This window comes from Acipenser ruthenus, chromosome 38 (assembly GCF_902713425.1).
Source record: "Acipenser ruthenus chromosome 38, fAciRut3.2 maternal haplotype, whole genome shotgun sequence".
Classification (NCBI taxonomy): Eukaryota; Metazoa; Chordata; class Actinopteri; order Acipenseriformes; family Acipenseridae; genus Acipenser; species Acipenser ruthenus.
The window spans coordinates 1,253,938-1,273,165 of NC_081226.1; the positions used below are offsets into that span (position 1 = coordinate 1,253,938).

General features: G+C 40.3%; 1 protein-coding gene across 3 annotated transcripts; it reads right to left on the minus strand.

Moving 5' to 3' along the window:
• Positions 1 to 577: 577 nt before the first annotated feature.
• LOC117433922 (D(2) dopamine receptor A-like) lies at positions 578 to 16,883 on the minus strand. 3 transcript variants are annotated; one of them, XM_059009241.1, is made up of 9 exons: positions 16,737 to 16,883; positions 16,344 to 16,504; positions 7,938 to 8,268; positions 3,694 to 3,803; positions 3,423 to 3,559; positions 2,430 to 2,629; positions 2,000 to 2,086; positions 1,472 to 1,811; positions 578 to 1,142 (listed from the first exon to the last, which is right to left on the minus strand). In XM_059009241.1, the coding sequence occupies exons 3-9, from the start codon at positions 8,253 to 8,255 to the stop codon at positions 946 to 948; spliced, it is 1,389 nt and encodes a 462-aa protein (XP_058865224.1). In that variant the 5' UTR covers positions 8,256 to 8,268; positions 16,344 to 16,504; positions 16,737 to 16,883; the 3' UTR covers positions 578 to 945. The 3 variants fall into 3 exon arrangements, with proteins under 3 accessions (XP_058865224.1, XP_058865225.1, XP_034773308.2); XM_059009242.1 differs by lacking the exon at positions 16,737 to 16,883 and having other exon boundaries at positions 16,374 to 16,692; XM_034917417.2 differs by lacking the exon at positions 16,737 to 16,883 and having other exon boundaries at positions 16,344 to 16,692.
• Positions 16,884 to 19,228: the final 2,345 nt, after the last annotated feature.

The following is a 19,228-nucleotide window of genomic DNA, read 5'->3' on the forward strand; positions in this document are numbered from 1 at the left end:
GTACATGGAAAACTACAAAGCGGTATGTAATTCAATATGTTAACGTAACATTATTCAGCAGGTTTCGTTCGCCTTTATGAAGCAAAACGTGTTAATTCTATAGGGTGATGCCAAACCTTTTTGCCATTGCTCTGTTTAGGATAATATATCTACAAATAAGTTGATAAGAACAGAAATTAAGCTAAACAAATAATTGTTTATTTATAGCTTACGTATGCTCATCATATACATCAGGTTGAGAAAGCAAATCCACAGACAACGAGTTTGATTATTATTTTATTTCTCAGCATTTCTTCATTAAGGAGGGTTATTTAAAACTCCCCTTACTCAAAAACAGTTCAGCAGTCCTATTCCAGTCCCGTACACTGTTTCCATATGTCAGTAGTACTGAGTTGAACTCGCTTTGAAATCAGTCGAGACTCTCGGCACATTTCCATTCCATTTTGAAGTCTTGGTGAGCACTTTGATCCTCAAAATCACTGTCTCAGGTAGAAGTGCGTTTTCATAAAAAAAGAACAACTAATCAGTGTTTTCAATTTTTTTTTAGCACTGATTATACCAATTTAAAACATCTGTGTTCTGGCACTTCGTTATCCGATTACTGTTTCACATAATTTATTCCCTCCATGATATACAGCAAGTTAGGATTTTTCAAAGTGGGGGAAGGAGGGATAACCATAAAATACTGAGGTACATCTAGTTATCCAGGGTTTAGTACAGGGCTTCCCAAAAGCTGCAGATGTCCAGGTACTTATAAAATGTTACAGTTAACTTCTGCAGCTTTTTCTAAGAGCTGAGAACAACTAAAAAGGCCAAATTGTTCAATTAAGAGTTTAGTTCAATGAGCCGCAGCTCTCAATTTCTGGGGTCTCGAGGACCGGGTTTGGGAAGCCCTGGCTGAGTGCCCCCACCCCCTCTCTTCACCCTGTATCCTGACCCTCTCACTCAGCAGTGCAGGATCTTTATGAAGGCTTTGCGGAACTCCACATTGAAGGTGGTGTAGATGATGGGGTTGACAGCGCTGTTGACGTAGCCCAGCCAGGTGGCGGTGCTGTAGAGCTCCGGGGAGATGTAGCACTGCAGGCAGTGGACCCGCAGGATGTGCGTGATGAAGAAAGGCAGCCAGCAGATGATGAAGACGCCTGGAGAAAGAAAAGAGGTAAAGGTGAGGGTTTGAATTTGCTACAGCTGCAAAAGTTTTGCATCACCCTATAGAATTAACACATTTTCCTTCACAAAGTCGAATTAAACCTGCTGAATGAGGTTACGTTAACACATTGACTTACATACTGCTTTGTAGTTTTCCGTATATTTAACAAAAAACTGAGAAATAAAAAATAAATTAAATGTTTCGAAATCGAACATGGAATAATATTGTACTACTATTATGGCTTCATTTTGCGGTTTCATTTTGTAGTTTATTTGAGGACGTGACCAAGCCCACTGACGCGACACCCCTCTACAAACTCACCCAGGACGATGGCCAGCATCTGTGTGGCTTTCTTCTCTTTCTGCTGGGATAACCGGCCCTTGACTGTGGATTTGAGGGTGGGTTTCTCGTTTTCATCCCCGGTGGCACGGGGCACCTCGAAGGCCCGCTTCAGTCTGGGGTGGCCGTTGAGTTCCGGGGGCACGGCCGGCACTTCCACAGGGGAGGGCAGGCCTGCTCCACTGGGTAAGGACCGGGAGGGGGCCTGAGACACGGACTGGAGCCCCAGGAGGGTGGTCTTTGGTCTGGTCCTTTCCGGCTCAGCTAGGAAGCAAACTCGATCTGGCTCTGATGGGTGAACCACAGCTTCTTTTACCAGGGTCTGTCAACAGGTACACAAAGCAAGGGGTGAAAATCAAGTAACACACACTGCCTGGACACTGTGCTCTGCACACAGCCTTGACATGACGTGGCAAAGACTCCACAAGGTGCTGAAAAGTGTCTTGTGGTTTGCTCTGATGCTAGTAAGGAAACAGAAAGCGTATTAAAGCATTTTAAAAAAATACTCACCACTTTTTTTCTGTTGGGTGGGAAACTGGTGTTGGATTTCACAATCAAAGTGCACAACTGGACATCCTCTGGGTGAGTACATTTGTTCTGGATATCAGAAGAAAAATGCATGAATGTACGGCAGAAATCAGTTATTCGTTTTTGCAAACTCATTTCACATGACTAAAAACACAGCTCGTTGGAAAGTGTCTGAAAATGCCTTTCATGCTAATATTTAATACGGCCACCTTTGGCGTCAATAACAGCTTGGCAGCTTTTTGGCACAGTGTCTGTGTCTCAAAATCTCTGGGGCACACTATTGTTCTTGAAGTTGTTTCCACAGACTTTCTTTTGTACAGTCGGTCATGCATGGAGTCCAGTAAACTACAATGGGACGTTCTAATGAATTTGTGGACTGCTGTGTATGCATTCGTATAAATACCAGCAGCACCTTGATGGAGGGTTGTGGGTCGGGCCTGGCTCCCGTGCTGTTGCGTCGCGTGGCCACGCGTTTCCGTCGCCGCCGCAGCACCACATAGATCTGCACGTAGACCAGCAGTGTGATGATGAAGGGAACGTAGAACGAGACGATGGAGGAGTACACCACAAAGGCAGGGTTAGCAATGCTGCACTTCGTAAGCTCTCTCGTCACTGCAAAACATGTCACGGCACAATACTTTACACAACAGCTGTCATTTGAGCTTACTTCTCACAGACGTTGTTTAATAAATGTCATATGTGGAAAATGAAACAGTGTTCCCAATTTGTATGGTCACTGTTATTGTGGAATTACTTTAAATATATGTAAAGCTATGGCTAAAAGTTTTGCATCACCTAGAATGTTTGGATAAAGTTTTTTTTTTTTTTTTTTAAAAAAGGTGTATGAACGTTATTTATTTATATAACATCATGTCATCAAAGAAACTACAAGAAATTAGATGACAAAAGTCAACCAGAAGCCACAAAGTGGTACGTTTCATGTTAGATTTCGAAAAGTCACATTTTTCACATGTTTGTAAGTTTTTCGTTTATGTATATGGCAGACTAGAAAGCGGTGTGTAATTCAATTAACGTCACATTATTCAGCAGGTTTCATTCGACTTCATGAAGCCAAATTAGTTTATTCTATAGGGTGATGTAAAACTTTTGGCCAAAACTGTATGAATAATGTACTATGAATAATGTTGGTTTGATGTAATCTACTACAAACAGTATATCTATCTATCTATCTATCTATCTATCTATCTATCTATCTATCTATCTATATATATACACACACACACACAATATCTGAGCAAAAGGGGCATAGAACAATATATACTTTTTCCTCAAGCCAATTATATTGACAGTATTACAAAAAGAACAATGAGTCGATGGTACTGTATTTGTTTTAAAATAATTGAAGTAGAAGGGATTCGCAGTACTGGTAAGAATTATGATTCACCTGTGTTGTTGAGACCGAAAAGCAAAGGGCAGGAGATTGCGAAGGAAAGCACCCACACCACTCCAATCATCACCGTAACCCTGCGCTTTGAACTGTACCGGGTATTATAGAGCATCGGCATGGCAACTGCCGTGTACCTACAACACAGCACCAACACGGTTACTGTAGCGTTTTATTGAGACATACCGTTCAAAAAAACAATATTATGAAATGGAATAACGTTTGCGTTTGTATTAAGCTTGTTAGTCTATCAGCGCTGTACTGTAGTTACCTGTCAATGCTGATCGCACAGAGGTTAAGGATGCTGGCCGTGCACATCATGACATCGAGGGTGACGAAGACATCACAGAGAATCAGACTGAAGCGCCACTCGCCCACCACCTGCCAGGAAGAGAACGAGGTGGGTCAAGGAAACGGAAACCCTCCGGAGCAGCGGGGGGCTCAAACTCCGGTCCTCGAGGGCCCCTGCAGGGTCTTCTGGTTTTCATTCCAACTGCAGCTCTCACTCAACTTAACTGATCTAATTATTTGTTCAATTGGATGTGTCTCATATTTCTTCAAAGTCTTTCACAGTTGATTTTTAAAAATTGATTCAAGGTGGGAAACATTTTGAGGCCTGGAGTTAATCAAATAATTAGACCAATTAAGAAACTGAGAGCTCTGTGGCCCTCCGGAAGAGACTGTGGCCCTCCAGGAACTGAGTTTGACACTTCTGATCTAGAACTAAAGAGCTACATTTAGACATACAGAAAGAAACTTAATACATTCAAAGAATAAACGATTAGAAATCCTTTCAGTATCTTTAATGTTGAGTTTTCATGTGTTTATCACTGGGCGATTCAGACCAAATGTTCCCTTGTGACAGGTTCACTGAGTGGTCTGACGTCAGGCAGAAGCAGGAAGGAAACTGACACCAGGGAAGTACTGCAGGTAAAGGCTGGGCCGTTTTTATTCAGCACAACACGCATAAATAAAATGTTTAAACAAAAAAACACACACTTGCTCACCCGTGAAAATAAAAGATTTGAACATAACAAAAATCACGAACACAAAAAATACACAAACAAAGGTCAGGCTGGGCAAATAGCCGTCACTGATCCTTTTTTACTCTTTACGTTTCTCTCTTTTTTTATGTGCTTTGATTTACCATATCTAACATTCATTGAAAAAAAAAGTTCCCAGTACACTATGCACATCAACCTAGCATTAGTGCTTAAAAATAAAATAAATTACAATTAAAATAAAAAAACAGTTCCCAGTTACACTACGTGCAGCAACCTAACATCACATCCCAAACAACTTTCTAAAATTCCTTTAAAAAAAAAAAACAGTTCTCAGGAATAATTATTTCAGCTATAAAGGAGTGGGGGAGCAAAGCGAACACACAGTAGGTCAAACAATCTTTTCTGAAAGAACATCTGCAAAGACATAAATAAATAATCAGCTGGTTTCGATAATTAGTTCTCAGGAGTCATCCAGCTGCTCGCCATGGGCCTAATTTGTAGTAAGTGCCAAGGCAGGGGAAAATTTTCAGAGGAAAAAGAGTTTTTTTTTTAAATTGTACAGCACTGGCCAAAAGTTTTACATCACCCGAAAGAATGAACTAATTATGTCTCAATCCTAAAATTCAAGGTGATGCACAACTTTTGGCCATAGCTGTAAAAAAGGTAGGACAGTTCAGACTTAAATCATGCTTATAATTAGAAATGTTTTATTTCTTGAACTTGTCACTCAGAATATGGCCCTGTACCTTCTACCAGCATCACATTCATTCGAACTCGGATGCTAAATCAATGCATTCTGGAGGCTAACTCATTCAGTTGATTAGGGTTGTTTACTGCAATCTCGCCTTTCCTGCACTTTATAATGACTTTCATCTCATGTCAAGACAGAAACGCGGCTCATCTGCCATTTATTATTAATGCCTTGCATCTCTGCATGGCATAATTAGACCAGTTGAGTTGGAGAAGGTTGACAGCTTTGGGTGGCAGCCATGCACTTGATATGAAATGCATAATTCATCTGTTAACTTTGCATAGTGTGCAAAAAATTAAAAAATAAACATGCCAATACACCAGCATCGCAACATGCCATGGTTTTGCAGCCTCCTTCTGTCCAAGGCTGTAATGGGCTGTCCTGTTGGAGGTGGATCTGATTCATAGACAGTTTATAGTTTTATATATTTTCCAGCTAAGTTCACTTTTTTGGAAAATAGGATAGAAAACATCTATTCTATATACTAAATACTAAAACATGAAGCGGATAAAAAAACTAAAAAAGACAAACAGTGGGGGCAGTGATATTGTTACTAATAAGAAATAAGAATTTAAAAGCCTTGGTTAGCACTGTGATATAGCGCCCCCTGTGGTCAGTGTGGCAGGACACTGTCATTATTTCTGCATGTGGGTGAAGGTGGAGACAGCCCCTTTAACACAGGTTTTAGTGCTACCAGCGCTTTTTTATTTGGCAAAGCAAAACTATAAGCCTCTGGGCCTTTAAGAACACAAACAAAAGCCAACAAAAAGCCTGACTACTCTGAGACCTAAAACTTGTCTCTACACCATCTATGATTAACGTAGGGAGAGCTAGTCCTTCCTCCCCTCTAGCAAATACAAGCAACTTTTTGTTTTATTAACAACGCTACACAGTCTTTATTTTTTATTTTTTTTATGCAGAGTTTAGCTCCTTTCCCTGGTGAACTCACTCACACAACAGAGTGGTTTACAAAAGCTAGGAGATGGGCTTGTTGATGGAAAAGCGAAATGATTGGCAGGGGTTAATTAATCTATTATGCTTTCTTAACCCTGTCAATCGAGTAGCCTGCCCTCAACTCCACCTACAGTGAAGCTAAAACATATCCCACAACTTCATGGAACTGTGGGCAACACCCTCTCTCAGGAAGCCCTTGGTCCAAGTACCCTACTTTAGCCATTGATGATGTAAAGACAGCTATAAAACCTGCTGGATAGGAGCTCTCCAGGACCAGGGTTGCAGACCCCTGTTTTAGATAATGCCTGTCAAAAACGCCAGCCTTTCAAAGCCTTTTGAAATCCACTAAGCAGGTAATAGCAAAGAGTGTTGAAAAGAAACAGCTGTTTTGTTATTTCTGCAGAAAACTGGTCATATGAACACAAAATCTATTTGAGCAACAGCACTTGCAACTCTCAAAACAAACTCCTTTTTTTGATGTCCTCATCCTTTTATAGTGTCTCCTAATGTGCCTAATGTTGGAAGCGAGGGCATAAAACCTGCTGTGCTTGGAAGTACATTTCTAGTGTGATGGGCGCTTCAGCGCTTCAAATTGATCTAAAGAAAGATATTACATCTAAGACCTCCTAGTGTTTTTTAATTAGAAACCACAAAGAAAGTTCTTGAAAGGCCACCCCTTTCAAGAATATAAAGCTTTTCTGAGTTAACCCGTTATTGCATTTTTAAAGCGTCTTCAAACGACATTAGATGAAGTTTAAAAACAGGTCTGGGAGGAAGGACTGTCCTTTGCACACGTTACAAATCTGACCTATCAACCCCTGCTCTGTGCCAGAGTGCGCCTCCTCCTCCCCCCCAGCCTCCATCTGCTTTTTTTGGCTTCGTCCAACGGGGAGGGCAGCTATCCTGTCCACCTGCCCATGGCTTTCCCTACGGTCAGCCTCTCTACTTATCTGCAAGCTAATTTATGGGCAAGGAACCTCGAAAGGTGAGGCCAACGGCCAAAGAATGTCACGAAAATATGTATAAAGCAATAGAGTTGTCAAGTCTGTTTTAATACATAATCTAATGCATGAGTTTTCTGACTGCACTTAAATATTTTAAGGGCTCATGGCTAGAGGCAGTCCAGATCTGCAGGGAAATATGCAAAAACTGCTGACATTTAAACTGCAGAGTGTTCTGTGGTGCATTTTATGTGTTTAGTATGTGTATTACTAATGGCTTGTAAAATCAAGTAAAGATAATAATATAAAACAATTTATGGGTTAAGCACTTTAAATTTATGGGTTAACCAATTTAATATAGCAAGCATTTTTGACTCAGCGTCGGAGGACAACGCAGCTCTCGGGCAGCTTACAGGCAAGCCCGTAGGCGCCCGGCCAGACTACAGGGGTCGCTGGTGCGCGGTGAGCCGAGGACACCCTGGCAAACCTAACCCTCCCTCCCCCCGGGCGACGCTCGGCCAATTGTGCCCACCCCCTAGGAGCTCCCGTCCACGGTCGGCTGTGGAATAGCCTGGATTCGAACTTGTGACATCCAGACTAGAGCGCATCCTGCACTCCACGTGGAGCACCTTTACTGGATGCACCACTCGGGAGCCCGCAGTTTCTTTTTAATGACTATGATAACTGGTAAGATTTAGCTGCGAATTTATGGAAGACTGCGAATTCCGCGGGATCTAGCGAATTCCGAGATTTCCGAGGAATTCAGTTATCCTCGGATATGGACTGTCTCTACTCAGTAGCTTCGGAGACAACGCTACTTTTCTGTATTATAAACATTTTTAAAGGAGTCTCGCTGAGATCTCACCTCCAGGTACACGACCCATGGCATGACCAGCGTGGCCACGAGAAGATCTGCCACGGCCAGGCTGACGATCAGGTAGTTGGTGGTTGTCTGGAGAGCTTTCTCTCGCGACACGGCCATGCACACCAGCACGTTCCCGAACACGATGGTGAAGATGAGCAGGGTGAGCAGCATGGCGTAGAAGTTGTAGAAATGCCGGCGTTCCTGGTCTGTGCCGTTCCCTCCTCCTCTTCCCCAGTCTGCTGTGCCGTTCCCCTGAGCCGCTGCCAAACCAGCCTGGCTCTCGTTCAGCAGTAACAGCAAACCCTTCGCCAATGCCATCCCGCTGCCAGACCTGCGAGTAAGAGGAAGCTGTTAGTTGAATTCAGTCGAAAAATCGAGCATAGAATTTATGATTAGTTGATTATGATTACGGCCATCTAAAATATCCCGGTTTGTTGTGATTAATCCTGATTGTTAAAGAAAAAAATCCTTAGAGGGGTGGTCATTGCAGTTGATGACAAACAAATTTGAGCAGCACATTCAAAATCAAAATGCAAAAAACATGCATGACGTGTATTCCATTTTGAGTGTATACAGAAATACAGATTAAGAGGTTTGTCAGGGTTGTGTCCTGCAGCTTTTCATCTCAAAGTACATTCAATACGGAAAACCAACAAATGGGATAAAACAGTTCAAGAATATCTTAAAAAAAAAAAAAAAAAATATATATTTGTATTTGATAGGGGTGTAACAATTCATTGTGTATCGATGAATTGCAATGCTTTCTTAATATGATATATCGTAACAGATGTCTGTATCCTTTCCATCATGATACGAGACAGAAGCACAGCATAGCTTGTTGTAGTTCACCAGGTGATTCTTGAATGAAGAATATGTGTGTTTTACAGTTGGTATGAATAAAATACACTCCCATGTAATTTATGCCTTTAACAAAATAGTCCATCATTAAATGATCATTTGATCTTATGCATCATACAAGCAGTCCATCAGGACCATCACATGTACATAACGGCTCTCAAAATGCATGACTGTCTTCTTAAGTCCACAGCGCTCCCTGCTGTTTTGTTTAATGCATTATCTGCTCTCTTTTGCCATCTGGTGGCAGGACTAATGAAGTGCAGCCATTTCAAGGGTGGTCAGAAAAAACAGGATTGCAAAGTTGCGACATCTGTTGCGTAATCGCACTGCGTCAGTCTCACAACCCTAGTATTTTGTGGGGTATTCTTTAATTTTAGAATTTGTTTTTAGAACTGGTAGCATTTCACTTGCAGTGTTTTGGAATATGTTGCTTAAATATACACATTGTTTTCAGCTTGTGAAATGTGCTTCGTTTCTCCTTTTGTTCAACAGTAGTTTTTAGAAGAAATATTTCACACATAAATCAGATTCAAAACGAGAAAAAAACATGACCCTCAAACATTTCCCAGAGAAGTGGTACAGAAATGAGCCGTACCTTTTCCATGTCGGACATCTCATTAACTCAAACCTATTCAGGGCAATTCTTCATGTTCGATGTCTTTGGAGACCTCATACTCATTACGATTTTATTTCCCACATCCCAGAAATGATAAACTGCTGTGTGTTTTTTCTTACAGGACCAAACACATACAGCCATGAATCTGTACTTAGTGCGATAGCTATGAGATTGATGGCATTTTGTTTGAGGGTTGCTTGAAGTTAACCAGAAATTGATTTATTTTCCCCATTAAGCTGAGGTCATGGTTGGGACACGCAGCAAATGAAAGAAGCCATTCTGAAGTCCTTTAAAATGTGTGTGTATGGACACACAGAGTGTATACTGTTAAACACTGGAGTATTGTTTCAAAACTCAACAACTATTCAAATATTCTTTCATTTTGAATAAGGTGGAGAATTCTTACAGTACTTCGGTAATTCTTACAGTAAGTTTAAGGTAAGGGAGAAACACTGTTCTGTGCAGTAGAGAGCGTGTTGCATTTATAGCAGATTTTATGCATGGGTCCCCTCTGCATTGCATCTTTTTGATAGTGATTGATATACTATCTCAGTATATATTGCAATTTTGTCACCGGATACATTTCAAGCAGTCTTTGAGTAAATTTGTCATTTTTACCTCAGCAGTGTCTTCGGATCAAAGCATGCAAAGTGTATCAGTTTATTATTATTAATATTATTATTATTATTATTATTATTATTATTATTATTCCGAGCATCAATATACACTGGATATGGAGTGATTTCAGCTGTTGAATTGCAAGCTTGAATAAAAGCAATAAAGAAAAATCACAGAAAAAAAACAACATGCCACGTTTGTCAAGAGAGCAGCGCCTTCGTGCGATCGGTATGTTGGAGGCTGGACTAGGGCAGCGTGCTGTGGCTCGCCGTCTTGGGTGCTCACAGCCAGCAATTTCAAACCTGGTCGAGACGGTATAACCAGACACTCCCTGTCAATGACAGGCCACGAACAGATCATTTTGCAGCATCTTCGCGATGTCAATTGTTAATCAGCACAATAAAAAGTCACTGCACCTGCTCTAAAACAGGAGTTATTTTTCAATCACATCTAGTGATACGTTAGTTTTGATGCTAAAATATAAGTGATACGTTTCTTTTGATGCTCAGTATATTATTATTTATTTATTTATTTATTTTGCAGACACCTTTATCTAAGATGACTTACAGGTGTTACAGGGTAGTAAAGGGTTGGAATGCAAGCTTCATATTTAAATACAGTGTAGTTTACAGTGCAAATAATACTACTAATATGCAATGTGAACTAGGATGCAACAAGTTAGGATTACAGCAAGTTATATCTACAATGAAATATTAGTGCATTGGCTTATGAGAAACAGCTGATTGGTTATTGACAGCTAGTAGGAAATTAGGCCCTGAAGGTGTGGGGACAGTTTCACTGAAAGGACCATGAAAGTAAGGCTTCCAAATACATTTCTTAAATCTAGTGTCATACAATTTATCATAGATTCAAAACTACACATTTCAGCCCTACATAGTAAATGGATGTGCATGGCATAGCACATGAATGCGATTATTTTGTTAGCAGGAACCACTTAAAACTCAGACAGGGTTGATGGTGCTGATGGAAATATGACATTAGTCCTGCATCAGGAAGCCAGCTAAAGCAAACCATTATTCATCTGTACAGCGCTTTCTGCAGGAGGCACTTTGCAGATTGATGTCATGTTATTTTTGTTACTTGACTCTAGTCAGGCAATTACGTCAAAAATGGTTTGAGGGTTAAGCAATTATGGATTTGTTTTCATCTATTAAAGCAGAGGTTGAGGTTGGAGCGCACAGGATCTGAAGAATGAAACCTTGAAAAGCTGCTTCTTTAGTTCCAGGCACAGGGAGATTGAAATCATGACCTCTTTTCAAGCTCTGCATTCTTTATCAGGTATGTAAAAAAAACATGCAATATGGTCAAATCATTGATTGCTTGTTCTGCTACAAGATTTCTAAATCTTACCCAGTCTGTAAAGTAAAAATGTCATTTGAAGCTCTAGCACTTTCTCTTCAATATTAATTGTAGTTATTGTAGGTTAGCTGTGGGCCAGCTAACCTCTCTCTCATAGATAAAAAAGATTGATCTATCTACTATCATTGTTATTTGTTTCTTAGCAGACACCCTTATCCGGGGCGACTTACAATTGTTACAAGATATCACATTATTCTTATATACAATTACCTATTTATACATTTGGGTTTTTACTGGAGCAATCTAGGTAAAGTACCTTGCTCAAGGGTACAGCAGCAGTGTCCCCCACCTGGGACTGAACCAACGACCCTCCCGTCAAGAGTCCAGAGCCCTAACCACTACTCCACACTGCTGCGCTATCTATCTATCTTCATAGAATTGTCTATAAACATACTTTCTCCAGTCAATACCTTGCTATCTTCAACACATCCATCTGTATAAAGAGTATTGACTGTGATACCACTGTAGTCTACACTGTCTCCACGGTGACATGGAGCAGGAAGTGAAAAGGGTGTGGGTGGAGATGGAAACCTTGGTAACACAGTCTCAGTGTATGTATGAGAGAGAGAGAGAGAGAGAGAGAGAGAGAGAGAGAGAGAGAGCGAGCACCTAGTGCATTGTTCATATATACGTTTATTATGTTACAGTATATTCTTAAAAGTGCAGCACTCTTTTTATGACTATAAAATTGAGTTTTTATAACTATTTTGATGATCTGATGGAGTGGTTTCTGGCTGAATGATATCAATGACCAGTAAGGTTTCCACCTCTGAGGAACAAAAAAAACGGGACATCGGAATAGAAGGGCGTACCTGCATCCCAATTCTGACACCGCAGGCAGGTGCATCACACAGGACGAGGCAATCCACACACAGGCAAAGGGTGGGCGCGAACCCGGAACCTCTCGCACTATAGCATAGCGCCGATACCGCTGTACATATAGCATCCTCATATGAGGCTATAATGTATTACCATCTTCCATATGTCCCCATTTAAAGATTCAGTTTTTTTTTAATCCGTCTCCATACAAGGTTGCCATGCATGAGAGAGTTAAAATAACGTTACTGCGTACATAGGAGGCAGTGTGGTCCAGTGGTTAAAGTCCAGGGCTTGTAACCAGAAGGTCACCGGTTCAAATCCCACCTCTACCACTGACTGACTCACTGTGTGACCCTGAGCAAGTCACTTAACCTCCTTGTGCTCCGTCCTGTGGATAAGATGTTAAATCAATGTCCTATTGTAAGCGACTCTGCATATAACACACAGTTCACAGCCTACCTCTGTAAAGTGCTTTGTGATGGAGGTCAACTTTGAAAGGCACTGTTTAAAGATATTATAATGTTACTGCATACCAGTTTAAAAGGTCAACATAACACTGTTAATAATGTTAAAGACAGCAATATATTTGTTTATTTAGCAGACGCCTTTATCCAAGGCGACTTACAGAGACTAGGGTGTGTGAACTATGCATCAGCTGCAGAGTCACTTACAACTACGTCTCACCCGAAAGACAGAGCACAAGGAGGTTAAGTGACTTGCTCAGGGTCACACAATGAGCCAGTGGCTGAGGTGGTTTCTTTAACCACTGGACCACACAGCCTCCTTCACAGCAATGTATTTGTGCAGATGGAACAAGCCCTCATACTAACTAGTGACTTTCAGGAAGGCTTAAATGAAAGTAAGTGATTGGCAAGTTATTGAGCCATGCGCTGTAAAAACAGTGCCACTCCTGGTACTAACTTAATGAAAGATAAGAGAATGCATTGTGGAGTGCAAGCAAATACTATTTAGAGCCATGCTGATTGATGTCCTGCAATGCAATATAATGCAATGCATTGAAAAGTGAAATGAACACAGTTAATGAACAGAAACTAGGACATTAGGCAAGCTGCCACAAAGCAATAAATCACAGCCACAGGACAGTCAGTTTAGATTCATTTAACAAAGCTTTTTTTGAGTTGATGTAAATTGTTTGCACAGTAACCTCTGGGGTGTGCGTTACACCATGAAGCATGAGGTCCATTTTAGGTGCCATAAGGAACTTCATTCAGACTGCCCAACACGCTACAAACATGCTTACTACACCAAGGGCAACAGAAACACGCATGCTTACAAATATAAAAAGATAACAACAAAAGAGAAAAAGGAGTGGGGGTTACCTCGCCCCGGTATTTAAAATAAAAAAGAGTTAAAAAAATCACACTGAAAGCTCAACGCAAGTTCAAAGCAAGGTAAAGGCTTTTTAGAGAATGAGGTTAAGTAATATTGGAGCACTCAGAACCACTCAGAATGATTGGAAACACCATAGAATAGTTAAGATATTTAGTGTGTCCAATTATTATCACCCTCCCCAATTTTCTCCCAATTTGAAATGCCCAATCGCTTTTCACCTCAACACATCAATCCCCCACATGGCTCACGAGACTCGAAGGTTCAGTGGGCGTCCTCCGAGCCCACGTCCAAGCCAGCTTCCTCTTCCTCCAAGTCTCGTGCATTTGACCATTTGTGGATTTCCTTTTCTCTTGCTATTTTACTAATTTTAAATGAATTGCATGTGAGGCCTATTTGGACAATGTTCCCAGATTTTCAGTTCCAGGGGTTTGATTTCATCTGCACAACAAATCAAAACTACAGACGCGATGGGGTGTTCTAATACATGTGCACACGGCTGTATGATATTACTGTACTAGCCCGTGCGTGTTTTCAGTCGTGCTTGAAGCCTGTCATGAAGAGTCTATATTGTTTCTTGCTTTCTAGTAATAAGTTTCTGGATGTGTATATTACTAGGTATGATGTGCACGATTTTAGTTGCATTCAAAGGCTTTCGTGAACAGTGTACAGGTTTCCACTTCTCACTGTTTAATAATAAAGGGAATATATTATGCATATGCATGCTTTTAGTTGTATTTGAAGGCTTTTCTAAAGAGCTGTTATGAGCTAGGTAAAGGGAACAAATAATTGGTCATTTACTCTGATAGGCTTCTGCCTGGCCCCACTTCATTTGCTGTTTTTCTTTGTTACCTCTTGTCTATCTATTTAAAGTAAATCTCCATATTCTAATCATAATTGGCAGATGTTCCCTCAATCTATTACGATGACAGTGCTAGTTTCTTTCTCTCTCAACATGAATTTCAGTGCAGCGTTTTGTTTTTTGGTTTTTAACTGAAGAGATGGCATATGGAAGCGAAGAATATTGGCAAACATTATCGTTCTACCGTAACAGAGGCTAAGGAGTTCAAATAAGTCCTTTGTTTTGTTTGTTTTTTTCTCCTGAAGATTGCATATTAAAATGTCATACTGTACTGGTGTTACTTTATCACCAAGAGATTGATTTACTGTTATAAGGTATAGCTGGGCAGCAGTGTGGAGTAGTGGTTAGGGCTCTGGACCGGAGGGTTGTGGGTTCAATCCCCAGTGGGGGACACTGCTGTTGTACCCTTGAGCAAGGTACTTTACCTAGATTGCTCCAGTAAAAACCCAACTGTATAAATGGGTAATTGTATGTAAAATAATGTGATATCTGTATAATGTGAAATAATGTACCTAATGATATCTTGTAACAATTGTAAGTCGCCCTGGATAAGGGCGTCTGCTAAGAAATAAATAATAATAATAATAATAGCTGATTCACAATTAAAAACTGAAGCCCTACAGTAGAGCTGTGGCCAAAAGTTTTGCAACACCTATAATTTTAGGATTAAGACATAAAAAAATTATACATTATCCATATATCTATCTATCTATATATCTATATCTATATCTATATAGGGACATAATTTAGATCTTTGATTTAACATAATGTAATCAAATAGTAGCACAATAGTATAATAGTAGCACAATATTTGATGTTACATTTCGAAATGTCACATTTTTCGTTAAGTGTATGGAAAACTACAAAGCAGTGCTATGCAATTCAGTATGTTTACATAACACTATTCAGCAGGTTTCGTTCGACTTTAGGAAGCAAAATGAGTTCATTCTATAGGGTGATGCAAACCTTTTGGCCATAGCTGTATGTTTTCTCAGTCAGTGTCTGAATTACATGAAGTACTCGCACATTAATGCAATCTGAATGTGGTTACCACTCCGAGCCCTTTATTGATTCTAGAGTACATCATAAATTTGCTTTCGACTGCCTAAGTGGCATTGTAACTCACAAGTCTTGTAGCTATACAGTGATTTGCTGTTGGCTATAAAATGCAAAAACAGAAATGGCCCGCAGTAAATTAAGATAATGAATACTTCAACCGAGTCCAGTTCTGAGGGATTACTTAGCCCTGTGGAAACTGCAACAGCTGAATCTAGCTTTTATATAGACTTTGAAAACACTTGCATTATTACCAGCATTGCAGTTTATTTGTCATTTCTCTGTGTGTGTGTGTTTTTTTAATTTCATTTTTTTTTTATTTTAAATTATTTTCAGTTTTGTTAAATAGATTTTTAAATAAACATAAAATGTTTACCACTGATGTTCTTTCACCTTTTATGGAGCTGCTGTAGGGGTACATTCAGAGAAACTAACTAGCCTATTGCCACATGCTTATTTTTAGTTTCCTATTGTAAAAGCATAGAAAATGGTAATAAAGCACAGTGAACGCAGGGTAAATCATCGATAGCACTGGAAAGCATTGAGAGGTACGGTAAAGCATATTAAAAAACGGCGGCCAGCTGTGGTAAATGCACAGTATAAGCATGGAGAAAGAATGTGAAAAATAAAATAAAAAATAAAACAAGCACATTTGCGTTAGTTTTCAGAAACACTTATTTTAAATGTGGTAACTGCATCCTAAAAGCTATATATCCTTATAAGTTATCCAAAGTTGCGTGAACTAAGTCAAATACACCCACACAAAAAAAACATCACGATACAATAGCAGCATTATATTAAAAACGCACCATTCATAAAAATAAGAGATAAATAACAGCACGCTAACCTCACTTGCAGAACGAACAATAAGGATTACCGTTCGGCATCTCAGTCACTTTTTTTCCTTCCCAGTTTGTTGATCCCACTGTTGCGTTTCACTTCAGAGACAATGCAACCTCTCTGTCAAGCGGCGATACATCGTTCGGGAAGAATGACTTGTTTTCAGTGCTACAAAAAAAAAAAGAAAAGAAAAGGCCGTTCGTCTCAATATATGCAACAGGCTCACTTGGTGGAGAGTCTGCAAACACTACAAGACGAAGCACACGCTGACAGAACCGCTCCTTCTGACAGACTGCGCTGAAGACCAAACGCGTGACAGATTAAATCTGTCCCCAGCCTCTCGTTTTCAGCAGCTCTGAGCGGGCGGGTTTAAATTCAACTACTTAGTCTGCGTACTTACTAATGAAACCCCCCGTTCTGTTAATACATGTGATGACACGCTGAACACATTCAATCCTGCCGTTTTCGTGTATTTATTTCGTATGTGCCTTACACAGTAGCGTGTCGTATCACCAGTCACAGGCTAAATAAGGCACATACTATTTCAAAATAAAAAGTAGAAGGGTTTATTTATGTATTTTGTGTGTGTGCCCTAATATCATATGGTGTATTTTGTACTGTTTGAGTAGTATTAATCCATGTCTTATCTTTGTTGCTTTCAGTTTATGATACTCGAGTCACAGGTGTTAAGCCCGGATATCCAGTCCTTTGTGTCGAATTGGCTGTTCCGCACGTACGGGAGAATTATCTTTTGTCTATCAGCTCCAGAAGACGTGGAATTGTTTTCCATCAGAGCATGGAGATGGGATTTGATAATCTCTCCTTCTCTGGTTTTAAAGATCATATTGGATAAATTGCTTAGAGGCTGCTGCTAATGCTTCTCCTGCAGTCCAATATTAACAATAAGAGTCAGCAGTGTGGAGTAGTGGTTAAGGCTCTGGACTCTTGACCGGAGGGTTGTGGGTTCAATTCCTGGTAGGGGACACTGCTACTGTACCCTTGAGCAAGGTACTTTACCTAGATTGCTCCAGTAAAAACCCAACTGTATAAATGGGTAATTGTATGTAAAAAAAATAAAAAAAATAATGTGATATCTTGTAACAATTGTAAGTCGCCCTGGATAAGGGCGTCTGCTAAGAAATAAATAATAACAATAATAAAGATTTGTAGTATTTTTAGATAGATGTATGCTGCGGCTGAACCACACGTTTTTATTGTGTTGTTTGTACATTACAATTGTCTTTTTTTTTATTGTTTTCCAGGACTCCCTTGTAAATTAGGCCTCGGTTTTCTTAATGGGTAAATCTCCTGGTTAAATAAATAAATATATAACCATATATCAGTATGCACAGAATCGTATTAAACCATCCATCGAATGCATCCATTAAACATGTAAATCAAACAGGATGCGTATCACAGTTTATGAGGATCATCTGTGCTTGTTTTATAAACAAATGTAAATATTGTATTTGATCTTTTTTTTCTTAATTTGTTACTTAGAGATGTTTTGTGTTATTTTAAGACTGTGGGAAAAAAGTGTAGGCCTATTATATAAAAAAAAAAAAAAAAAACATTTTATACGCTGCTGTAGTTTTTGTTCTTTTCCCCAGACCATTTGAAAAGTGTTTCTCGGTCTACACACTAATTAACCTATTTAGCCTCGAACATGCACTGTAGCTCTTCATGTGCGTTCTTAAATGTCAAGGCTATACAGTCATTTGCTGTCAAGATCTTCGTTTTTAACACCTGGAGTTAAGTTGGCGTCGAACTTTTTAATTTTGAAGCTTGGTCGTGGATGATGACGTAAACGCCCCCCCCCCCCCCTTTTATATTAAATAAGGTGTGGCCTTGGTTTCTAAATAGGCTTAGTTTTAATTGGCATCCACGTTATGTTAAAATATACCTTCACAGCATTCCACACATACACTAATAACAATAATAGTATTACAATGAAGTTCTATTAACCACGTTTTTTAATGTTATACAGTATATGAAGCGTGTGCAACGGTAGGCAGGCTCAAATTAAGATCTACTTTGCCTGGCTACTTTACTGAACAACTGAACATAATAATAGTAACTGGTTGGGCCACCGTTTGTCCTGCTCACAGGCTTGACACAACACGGCATGGACTCAACAAGGTGTTGGTAGGTGTCTCAAGGGATCCATGGGGGGGGGGGGGGGGGGGGTCATGGTTATTTCCCATAACGTACCACTGTAATGAATTGGCATCTCAAGCCCATTGAATGGAAAGGCAAGGGTCGGACGCAAACTGCAAACCATGAGGTTCAAAGAGGACCGTCTTACCGTTCAACTGATGAGCAAGCTCTGTAGTTGAGAGGCAACTGGTATGTGCTAATGTCAGTATATACTAATTTGTCAGCCGCTAGGAGGAGATCGATCACAAAGAACAGCACAGTTAGGTGGATTCGATATAAAACGAGGGTTAATGAACTAAACACAGGCTCCGGAGTGGCGCATCTGGTTAAGAAGTGCCAGATGCGCCCTATAGCCTGGAGGTCTCTGGTTCGGGTCCAGGCTATTCCACTGCTGACCATGGATGGGAGCTCACAATTGGCCGAGCGCCGCCCGGGGGTGGAGGGCTGGCCGGGCGCCTGCGGGCTTGCCTGTAAGCTGCCCAGCGCTGCGTTGTCCTCTGACGCTGTATCTCTGGGTTGGCTGCATGAGCTGAGCCTAAATGCAGTTGGCCATTTCAAATTGGGAGAAAAAATGGGGTAAAATCAATTGGCGACTACTAAATTAAATAAATAAAACAAACTTAAAAAAAGTACTTCAGGGAGCTTTTTAATGAAAAGTGACGCCAGCCTTTAAACATGACTGCCTGCCGTCTGCCACTTTATAAGACTCTGGGTAGCAGTTTTCCACTACAAGCC

Bases quoted from the DNA above. Each gene is read 5' to 3' on its own strand.
- LOC117433922 (XM_059009241.1), bottom strand. From the start codon at position 8,255: ATGGCATTGGCGAAGGGTTTGCTGTTACTGCTGAACGAGAGCCAGGCT. The intron at 2,630-3,422 runs GTGAATCATAAT...CATGTTTTGCAG, and splicing joins TTTCGGTCTCAACAACACAG to TGACGAGAGAGCTTACGAAG. The intron at 1,812-1,999 runs GTGAGTATTTTT...ACCTGTTGACAG, and splicing joins CACCCAACAGAAAAAAAGTG to ACCCTGGTAAAAGAAGCTGT.